General features: G+C 33.9%; 1 protein-coding gene across 1 annotated transcript; it reads left to right on the top strand.

The window, feature by feature from the left end:
- Positions 1-7,318: 7,318 nt before the first annotated feature.
- On the top strand, positions 7,319-10,392 carry LOC104249678 (uncharacterized). Its single transcript, XM_009806155.2, has 2 exons — positions 7,319-7,562; positions 10,012-10,392. Exons 1-2 carry the CDS (start codon positions 7,364-7,366, stop codon positions 10,203-10,205), a joined length of 393 nt encoding a protein of 130 aa, XP_009804457.1. The 5' UTR covers positions 7,319-7,363; the 3' UTR covers positions 10,206-10,392.
- The last annotated feature ends 857 nt before the right edge of the window (positions 10,393-11,249 follow it).

Genomic DNA, 11,249 nt, shown 5'->3' with positions numbered 1-11,249 from the left:
TGATTAGAATCTCGAACCCACAAACTTAAAATCCTGGCTCAATCTCTGGTCACCATGCACTCTCCTACTCCTATAAAGGCCGGCAGAAGGAATTATCTGCTCATCTTTCTTACGGCTTGTTACCGCAGTGCTCGTTCACCCCTTCGACTTCTTCCATTAAAAAAAAAAGGTAATCTTTCTTTGGTAAATAGCGTTTTGAACTGAAGCGAAGGCATTATTGAAAGAAAGAAATGGAGGGTCGGTCAATTGCATTACGTAGGAGATGCAGGACTTGTCTTAACCGCAAGTGCATTTGATTCCATCCCAAATTCCACCAAATTTTGATTCCAAAGTGTGTATCTCTTCTTTACTTTTAAGTGACAAGGTGACAAAAGGTATACTTTCTTTTCTATGTCGTCGTCTCATCAATGAGCGTAGATTAATAGCCAAGCTTACTCTTTTGTGCTTGTCAATCTCTATCCCGTTCTTCAGGTATAGTTTTCTTTGATCACAGATCGACATGTGATCTGTCATTTCTTCCCCTTTCGTCATAAAGCGTGGTCTTACTCTGAGAAAAAAAATTCCTGTATTTAGGTCCCTACTAAGCTGAATTCGTAAATTATACAAAGGCTCTTTGAATATATTGTATTGTATTATTTTGATGAATATAATATTTGTATATATTGTATCATTTTTCGTCATTTTATGATGTCATTACGTACAATTTTAATAACATAACCTAATGAGTAGGAATTGATGAGAAAGCCCTACCAAACCGCAATAGGAAATGATGATAAAGCCCTACCAAACCGCGAACGCATACCGAAAGTAATTGAAGAAATATTAGAGTGATAGTGTGAAAACTAGTATAGAAAATATCACGTGAAAATTTATACTTGTATAGTAAAATGAATTGTTCTTAAAAATGTGTAACTTGTATAGAATAAGTTGTATTGTTAATGAAAGAATGTCAAATTACTTGAGACGTTCCATAAAGAAAAAGAATATCAAATAAATTAAACGGAGGAAATACTAAAGTTGAATAGTTGTAAGACTTGCTTAATAGATTAATTAAAATATAGTTGATCACAAATGCAAATACTATATGATTAAGGGTGTGTTTGGTATGAATAAAAATATTTTTCGAAAAATAACTTTTAATTTTCTCATCTTTGGTTAGCTCAAATGTTTTAAACAATATTTTTTTTCATGATCTCATTTCCATCCAATTAGAGGAAATATTTTCCCTTGTCACGATCCAAATCGATAGGTCGCGACGAGCACCCGATGCCATACTCGGCCCGAGTGTACCACTCTGTAACTGTGAACTCTAGAGGGGTAACCCTTAACTTAGGCCGATGAGGTCATACTCTGAATCATCTTAAAATATCATCTCTCTCATTTAAGGGATAAACATACCCAAAAGCTCATATATATATGAGGCCGCCATGAACGTCTACTGATAGACCAAAATATACATAACTCGTCTACAAGCCTCTAGAGATAACTGAACTGTATCATGATCGGGACAAGGCCTCGACCTACCCATCAAACCTGTATATATAAAATAGTCTCCAAGGTAAAGACCTGGTAACTCCGAGAAAATGGAGCGTACGAACCAAGCTGATGTTTGACTCTGTCTACTGGGAAAATCTATCTAACTACCTATCAGGGAATGCAGGCATAAAATGCAGCATCCCCCAACAAAAGGGACGTCAGTACGAAATAGTGTACCGAGTATGTAAGGCAACAGAATAACTGAAAGCTGAAACTGAACTGATAATATAATAACTGAAAGTAACTGAGAGTCAAAGATAATCTGAAGATATGCTTACATGCTGATACTGACTCAACTCTCTCAATATAGTAAGTAAAATAGTTGACTGGCCCTATAAGGCTCAGTATATATATAACTGCTTTGCCGTAGTAGGCTCGCTCATAGGCGCTCGGCCGTACTAGGCTCTGTATCTCGGTTATGATGGGCTCGCTCATAGGCACTCGGCCACAGTAGGCTCGGCATATAACTTACCATCTGATCATAGGTTGCCTAATAGGGGTCTGCCCATCGATTATAGCTCGATGGTAATGAAAATACTGTAATACTATATATATAGACTCTCTGCTCTCATAACTGGAAGAAGACAATACTCAATTGAATATGATAAGGGAGAATACTGTAACTTATGAGACTAGAAAAATGTACATAAATCCAGCAATATGAATTTCTCTTTATGCCTCGTTATCAAACTTGTGTAATTACGAGATCATGCCAAAATGGAGGAAGGGATTAGCCTTAACGTACCTGTATGATCTCTTCCTTATTACTCAACCAAGCTCAACATAACTTCTTGCATTTACAACAAGTGAAATGATATTGTCGTTGACATATAATGTCGTACCATCGTATTTGGCTAGTCGCATGACTTAAGAAAAATCGGGCAGCAACTCCCCTATTTTAATATATCCCAAAGACCACTAAGGGTCATCAATAGCCCAACAATAACAAATATAACCAACACTAGCAACAATAACAATATAACCCAATATGAGTTTCTCCAATTATCTTAATAATCATATTGAGCGGCAAGCTCGTTTTTTACTCATAACAAGATATAAACTGAATCCAACTCTTATTCCATAAATTAGTTTACATCCTTTAGAACATCATACTTATATGTACCATATTATTTCTAGTTTAAAACCTCCACAAAATGTCTTCCAAAACAGCCCCATACATCTAGCACCTTAATTTTTATCGTCAATCACTTGTTTTTCATCTTTTCTTCTTCAATAAATTTAATTAACACTTAGGAAAGCTTAACAACAGTAGCCATAACATTATCAAATTTTTTCTCATAATTTGCCGCCACGAACTATGTTTTTAACCACAAAACAGTCCAACCAAAAAGACAACCGTTCTCATGTTCCTTCAAGTGCATCTTATGGTTTTTCACTCAAACAACACAACCAACACAAGATTAACCTTAGGCACAATTAAGAAGATGTTATACATACCTTGGACAGCAGCTACAACTCGAAACTCCATCCCAACTTAGCTCACAATAGCCCTCAATCACACCACAACATCATAGAAGTATTCTCTTGTAGGCTTTAACACCTTTGATGAGAATTTGCGTTGATTTCTCTTGAGTTTAGTTCTTGGAACCTTGGACAAGTTCTTGGAGAATTTGAGAGTATTTTTCTGTAATTGATCTCTGGATATTGACGAAATATAATGGATATAGACAACTTATAAGCCCACCGCCTAAATTCTCCAAGCAGGTCGGTAAGCTGCCTACTTGGCAGCTTGAGCAGTGCCACTTCGTATACTTGTATCTCTCTACTCCGATATTGTATTGACAAACGGTTTGAAGCATTGAAAACTAGACACATAGAGATTTAATTCAATATAAAGATATCCATGTAATTCTCAATATATTGGGAGAAAATTGCATCGCAACTTGGCCTATAAACCTGCCAGTTTCTCCGAAGTGCGGCAACGTCACTTGGTGACCCTTAATTTAAAAATCTATATTTCTCTATCTCGATGTCGTATGAATAAATGGGTTTGTCCATTGGAAACTAGGTTCCAAGACCTTTATTTTGGTATGATATATGTCCCAAAATGACATCATAAATCTTACGAATTTAATTTCTCAAAACGGCTCGTTACAAGGCAAATCTTAACTCGATTTTTCCGTAAGTTAAATCCAATTTTTCCAAAACATTATATTTTATGTCCAAACATCATATATATTAATATTATGGCTTTACACTCATTCAATCATGATTAACAAGTCTCATATTCATTATACGTCACCTTAGAACGCAGTGTAATACCAAAAACTTTCGACAAAACTTATCTTCTTCAATTCGTTTAGCTTCTAAGCCTTCCAGCCATCTTGGTACTTTTTATTCATGATCTTAAATATTATTAACTTCCATGATAACATGATTAACTTACTTTATAAATTTTTCAAAGATGATTTCATTTCTGAGCTTACATCAATTGACTTACGACGTACTCCTAAGTACGAAAACATGGGGTGTAACATCCCTGTCAAAATAAGGGAAAATATTTTTCAAAACGTTTTTTCAACCTTCTCCACTCTATTTTCCATCTCACCCACCCATCGCCCACCCTCTTTTTCAACCACACCCCACCTACCCCAACCTCGCCCACCACCCACCCTAAATAGAACTATTATTATGAGTACTTTCTTTTCATGTTGTAGATAGAGTATTTTTTTTTTATTTCAGCAAAATATGATGTATTAAAAGTATTTTCTTTCGTTTCAACAAATTAAGTATTTTCTTTTCTTGAAATAGAAAAAGTATTTTATTTCGTTTCAACAAAAAAAGTACTTTCTTTTCATGACGTAGAAAAAATTAAGAAAAAGTATTTTCTTTTATTTCAACAAACTAAGTATTTTCTTTTCCTGATCTAGAAAAAATATTTTCTTTCACTTCAACAAAATGAGTATTTTTTTTGATGATATAGAGAAAGCATTTTCTTTCATTCAATAAAATGAGTAATTTCTTTTCATGTTGTAGAAACGATACTTTCTTTATCAACAAAATAAAGTATTTCCTTTTAAGCTATCAAGTTCAAATTTCAACGTTGTTCTTGTGTGAAAAGCAAAGTAGCAACGCATTAGTTCCTTTGGGTTTGTGTGAACTTTGAAAAGAATAATTAAATTCTTGAAGAAAATAGCATCCGGGTGATGGGGAAGTAGTACAAGAAATATGAGAATTTTGGAACAAGCGGATTGAGGAGAGTAACAGAAAAAATTATTTTCCTATAAATATTTATATTCTCTAACTAAAAACTAGAAAATATTTCGGAAAAAAATTTTCACTCACCAACCAAACAAGAGAAAATAAGTGATTTAGCCACTCATTTTTCGGAAAAATATTTTCTAGGAAAACATTTTTCGGGAAAATATTTTCTAGGAAAACATTTTTCATGGAAAATGTTTTCTGTCATACCAAACACACCTTTACTTTATTTTCTTCAAACACTTTCTAAGGGCTAAAAAGACTTAAATTTGTTAAAGCACGTCATCAAATTATTAGTGCCGGAACAAAAATTTTACGTGCAAATAGTTAATACTCAAATGATTTTAATGATAATTAAATATTAACTTCGAATTTCAACCACCAAACAAAAATTTAAAACTTTTAAAATTAAAGAATTGTGGTGGTTTTTGTGAAAAGAAGAAGAAATGGAAAAAAAGGAGCTGAATGGTATTTAGTCCATAAAATTTTCATTAAACTTAAAAGCGTCTGTTGACAAAAAATAAATAGAGAAATTTTCACAAACCACTATTGTTTAGTGATTATTAGCTAGTTGTAGCTATCATTTACTATATTACTTCCTATAACTATGTTTTCAGGTTTTTAGAGTGTATTCGATGTATTTAAGTTGTTGTGTCCATAAATACAGTAGCATTTCTCTGCGTGAAATAGGGGATTATAGCTAGACAGATTATTGTATTCGACTGTATTCACGGCGTGAAACAGGGGATTACAGCTAGACAAATTATTGTATTCGACTGTATTCACGATATGTATTTGCAAATACAGTAACGTAGCAATTCATGGTCTATTCAACTATTTTTAAACGGAAAGTGAATCAATTAACATAATAGACTCCTAATATAACTCAACTCAATTATAACATACAAAATTTGTATTTTCAGTTATAAAAAAGATTCTCAATCTAAAAACACCCCAAAAACATAGCAATCTTCAGAGAAATTATATAATTATATTGAATACAGTTAAATACATAAAAATACATTGAATACATGAAGTATAGCAGGTCATCTATAGTGCAAAAACATATGAATACATACTGCAGATACATTTGAATACATATATACATCTGAATACATAAATTATATTAATTAAAAAATATATATATGAATACATTCATGGAATATAGCGAGACAGTGAATACAATGAAATACATGAAATACAGCGGGATACATTGAAATACAATGGAAAAAAAGACAATGAATACAATGAAATACATAGAATACAGCGAGATACATTGAAATACAATGAAAAAAAGGTAACAGGCTCTTCAAGTTGCTCCGCCCCAAACTCCGTCGTCTTTGTTCAAGAACAACCCTAATGTCGTCTCGTCAAGAGGGCCGCGATTCTGACTCGAAACTCACGAATTTTGGCGCAAAAATGAAAGAAATTCCTTATTTTCAATAGCACATTGTCTTCTTTTATTAGTAATTGCGAATTTGGTAGATGAAGAAAAATAGCAATGGAGGTGGTGAGAGGCAAGAGTTGCAGTGGCCATGTCCAGATTTCATTGCAAAGCAACGACCATCAGAATGGGGTGGATCTTTCTCTTTAGGGCTTGATTTCGACATTGATTCAGAGCCCTAGCCCATTGACAATGAAAATTTCGCGAGACAATGGAGATGAATCAGTGGAGAATAGTGGTTGTATTCATGGAGAAAGACTGGAGTTGAGAGAGAGAGGGGGTGGAGAAGAATCTAAAAGAATGAGAGAGAAAAATAATACAAAGAGTATTTTATGGCTTAAGGGTAGAAGGTAATCATAAATAGATATTTGGCTATAAAAATTAAAAGGTAGCTATGAAATATAATTTTTTAAAAGGGTATTTATTTAAAATAAATAAGGTATCAATCTCTGCTATAAGAAGTAAAAATTCCAAATAAATACCAGTTCCATAGAGGGACAATCAATGTAAAAGTTTAAAAGTAAACAGTTAATCCAACCAACTATTTGTGCAAAGATCTCACAAATGTACCCTTTATCTTGTGTGCGAAGTGCACAAACAGCCATTTGGACTGTTATTTACAAATTAGCGATTATTTATTTGTCCTAAAGTTTTGAAATTAAAATCTTAAATTTAGGACAATTCAGAATATTTTTGTCTCGAAAAATCAAAATTCAGAATGCATTGGCTAATTCCTAAATAGCTTCTCTTTAGAGTGGCTACCTGGTGTCATTTCTACCAAGAGGATAAACCAATCAAATCTGACACAATTAAGAAGAATTAACCCAGATAGCCGCTCATCCAATAGCCGGTGAAAGTATAATATATGCATAATTTATATATTATATTTTTATAATTATGTATAATCAATGTATAAACTTTGTATATAACTAGAAAAAGTAAACAATAAATTTGGATGGCTATTTGTGTAAAGATCATTTTCTTCAGGAGGCTAAAAGCCCATTAGAATACGGGCACGACAGTTGACGAAATGCACAAAATCTAAACCCCGTCCAAAAGCAAATGGGCCCAAAGTTAAAGGTATAAATAACAATGCACCCTCCTCTGAAAGGAAGAATTCAAAATTTGAATTTGAAATCAGATCGTAAAGAGAGAGAGAGAATGGCATCGAAATTTGATATGAAGGGTTTCTATAGGCAAAAGAAGAATAAGAATGGCGGAATCACTAAGCCAACAAATTCAAAATCACCATTTGCTATTACTACGAAGAGATCTATAACACCAAAGCAAGCGGCTGCTATCGGCTCTGAATTTACCCACTCTCCAGCCCTAAATGTCTACGGCTCTCCCAATTTGCAAGGTAAGCATTTTCCTTTGATAATCCATTTAAATTATTTTATAGTGTTTGATTGAGTGTAAAGTAAGTTACAGATCAATTATCGTACGAATTTATGTGATCAGTGGTTGGCGTACGCAGAATTTTTATGTCACATTTAGAAGAGTAAACAGATGATTTACGTTGCAAAAAAAAAAAAAAAAGTAGATCATATCAGCTACACTATTCAAGTAGTACTATTTTTGAACTGTATTCAATAATACCTCATAATTATAAAGGGAATTAAGTTATCAGTAGAATACTTGGTTTGGTGGTGTAGCTGGTTTGAAATCTTTTGGAGGTCACGAGTTCAAAACTTCCCTACTACCTAATGTTTTTAAACAGCTGAAGCTCAAAAACTTAAAAAAAGAGAGAAGAAAATCCATTTGGTATTGGGGCTCGAACCTAAAATCTGTAAGTGAAGCTTCTAATCGGCGGACCAAGTAGTGCAGGTTTAGCAAGTAGTGTCACTTTATATTCTTTATACTCCTTTTTTTCTTGGCATATCATTTATATGTGTATTCGGTAAACTTTTCCGGCAAAGCGATGTGACGGTGACCCTGCTTGGCCCAACATAGATCCGCCCATGTGATACAGTTTGACTGTGCACAAAATTTAAAAAATAATGAAGATTTTTGAGACTTGTGGTCTTAAAACACGTCATAACATTTCGGTGGCAATAAAAGCTTCTCGCTAAGGGTAAAATAAGGTGAAAAGTTAATTTTTTCCAAATAGAAATGTGTCATTCTTTTTAGAATGGATTAAGAAGGAAATAGTGTCATATAAAGTGGAATATATGAAGCATATGATAGTCTGCTGATGCTTTTTCAGACAGTTGTTTTTCTTCGTAGCTAATACACCTAATACTACAATTTCCCTCGCCCCTTATCGTTTTGTATTGACGTTGTGTAATTAGTACGATATATTCTTGGCCCTAATGTTTATTCCCCTTGTTGTTCATGATTAGATTGAAACACCTGAAACTTGTTTAGTTTGGTCTTACAATAATTCGCCTTTTTTACAAGTTGTTTTTGGTTTGAAATGCCAAATCTATTGTTTGTTACTCCATTGTTGATGGCAGTTCAAATGATACATGTGGAGTATTAGTTATTGACCATATGAAGCAAATCCTAGTACTCCCTCTGTTAAATTATATGGCACAATTTGACTGGAACAGAGTTAAATAAGAAGAAAGACTTTTTAACACGCTTGATGTGTAACTATAGACCTGTGCGTTAATTTTGTTTATTACGTTATGCTCAAAGTATACTAAATAGAATTACTCTGCACAAATTTCTGATCTAGATAATCAGCAATAAGAAGAAAACAAGATAAGACACTTTCAGTTAATACAAAGACATATGATATAATCAATTTATACACGGTATCAGTTAATCAATGCTAATCGACATGCATATATAGTTATATTTTATTTAGAAATGATCATTAGTGATATATATTCATATTACATTTGAACAACATTTTCTGAAGCGTTGTGAAATTGAAAAGCCGAATACACATTAAAGAGGCTTAGTTTATTAGCACTTTGTGAGTTGTGAAAGAAAAATCATAGACGATTAGTCATTAGTCAATTTTTAAGTTCTTATCCATTGGGTTTTTTATCCTTTGACTATTCTTGCATTGATATTTCTCAAATGATGGACGGAGGGATAAGTAATAAGACCATACCATTTGCTATCAGATACATGCTGTGCAGGATCACTGATCCTCATACTTCCTCATCCTGCTTAATCAATGAACCAAACGTTCACTAAATGACTGTATACATATTCTACGATGTGAAATTATAAGTGATAAACATGCACATTTGTTTGGAGATGATGTTGTTTACCTCATTCATGAACTATTCTCTTGTTGACAATGGATTACATAAGGTAGAGGGTAAAAATTTGCAAGAATGGAGTAAGAGAACCCAGGGTACTTACTTTTTTTCTGCTCCTGATTTGTTTGTGGTATAAATGAGTTGCGAACAAGGCTGCTGAAATTAGCTTTTCGATGAGTTGTCTATATAGAAAGAGAATAGACAAACTTGCTGCTATTCAAGTTGAACACAGATGCTCCATGAAAATCATCAACATAGCCAAGTAAAAATGCTTGTAGTACTATTCTTGATTGTGCTGGTGAATTATCACTAAAATGCAACCTCCCTTAGAAAATTTCTGATAAGTAGTGTGATTGAAAGTCTTCTTTGTATGGTGTTATCAGGGATTGTAGCTTGCGGAATTTTTATGTGTCACTGGTTGGTATTTAAAATAAGGAAATACTCACAATCTTTGGAATCTGCCGACAACTTTTCACTTATTTCAGAACTGGACATATTAAGAATATAACAAGCTTCTGATTATTATGTCTTCTATTCTCCATCTCTTTTTTTTTCTTCTTGTATTACCTATTCTTATATCAAAATTTTCAGATGATTATGACGGGAAGGAGGAATTGTTAAGGCAATTTGACTTGAATATGGCTTATGGACCATGTCTTGGATTGAGCAGATTGGACAGATGGGAGCGTGCTAAGAATCTCGGTTTAAACCCTCCAAGAGATGTGGAGCCCCTCTTGAGATCTAGCAAGGTTCGGAATGAATCTCTGTGGGATGGACGCGTTTAACTTTGTTTAATCTTTTGATTATCATCCAGTAACTCTTCTTTTACTTAGTTTTCCTTTCCTGTTTGGGGTGGGGTGGGGTGAGTCTTGTTCTAGGTAGAAAAGTTACAGCATCTAGCTGTATGGTAGTTTCTTTTCGAATGTTTCATACACTTTATTTCTAATATAAGTTTCTTTAAAGTTTGTTGTTTCTTGTTTGGATATTTTCATCTGAGTTCTGTATACCAAATGACATCTTAGCAAATGTTGAAGAAGTGTTCTATTGCACTTCGCAATGTATCTGTTCTTCGGTTAAAAAAAGGGCACGCGCCCGCGTCTCTAAAAGCTCATTTAACACGACTACCTTGTTTTCGCCATTCATTATGCTCTCTTATATGTTGTTCTATATCTTCATGAATCTAGGAACATTTGCTTGTACTTTAATATTTGGTCTATGTACTGGAATTGAGAATATCAGTTACAATACCTATTATCCAAAGAGGAATCCTTCCAGCAGTATCGGCCATTGTTGGCTAATCCTAATCCTAGATAAATATCTCATCTTCTTTGAGCTATGAGATGGCATTGGTTGAGGTATGAGATTGTTTTTGCCAAACCTGCTCGAGTCTGCCTTGTGTTGTAATTAGCAAAACGGAGTAATGGACGTATTTATACATTTGGAGTTCAAGGACAAATGTACCATTTCATAAATAATTTGATCCCAACTCACCAAAAAGGTTAAAACTTACAGCTATATTTCTTTGGCAGTGAAAATGAATTGAGAAATCGAATGGCATGTTCAAATAAGTTGAATGAAAATATTGTGAAATGTTTGATGGACATAATAAAAACAATAATCCATACTCTATGTTTTTGAAGTCTTTTATAAACATTTCTAATCATCTGATTTTTACTAAGGGTGTTAAACGGACTGGGTTAGCCCGGTTCCGGACCGGCCCAGACCGATTAAAACTCGAATCTGCCCAGACCGGTAGAAGGGGTCTGGGTTGGGCTGGGTTAAGGGTGACTGGCGGGTTGCACCGTTTACCTTCGAAATAGCGGTTACCC

This window comes from Nicotiana sylvestris, chromosome 5, assembly GCF_000393655.2.
Source record: "Nicotiana sylvestris chromosome 5, ASM39365v2, whole genome shotgun sequence".
Classification (NCBI taxonomy): Eukaryota; Viridiplantae; Streptophyta; class Magnoliopsida; order Solanales; family Solanaceae; genus Nicotiana; species Nicotiana sylvestris.
The sequence above is the reverse complement of the archived record's forward strand: the minus strand, read 5'-3'. Positions and strand labels throughout refer to the sequence as shown.

What these genes read in the sequence shown, in the direction of transcription:
- LOC104249678 (XM_009806155.2), top strand. Translation starts at nt 7,364, where the DNA reads ATGGCATCGAAATTTGATATGAAGGGTTTCTATAGGCAAAAGAAGAAT. An exon ending in CGGCTCTCCCAATTTGCAAG is followed by an intron (nt 7,563 to 10,011) that starts GTAAGCATTTTC and finishes CAAAATTTTCAG; the next exon opens with ATGATTATGACGGGAAGGAG.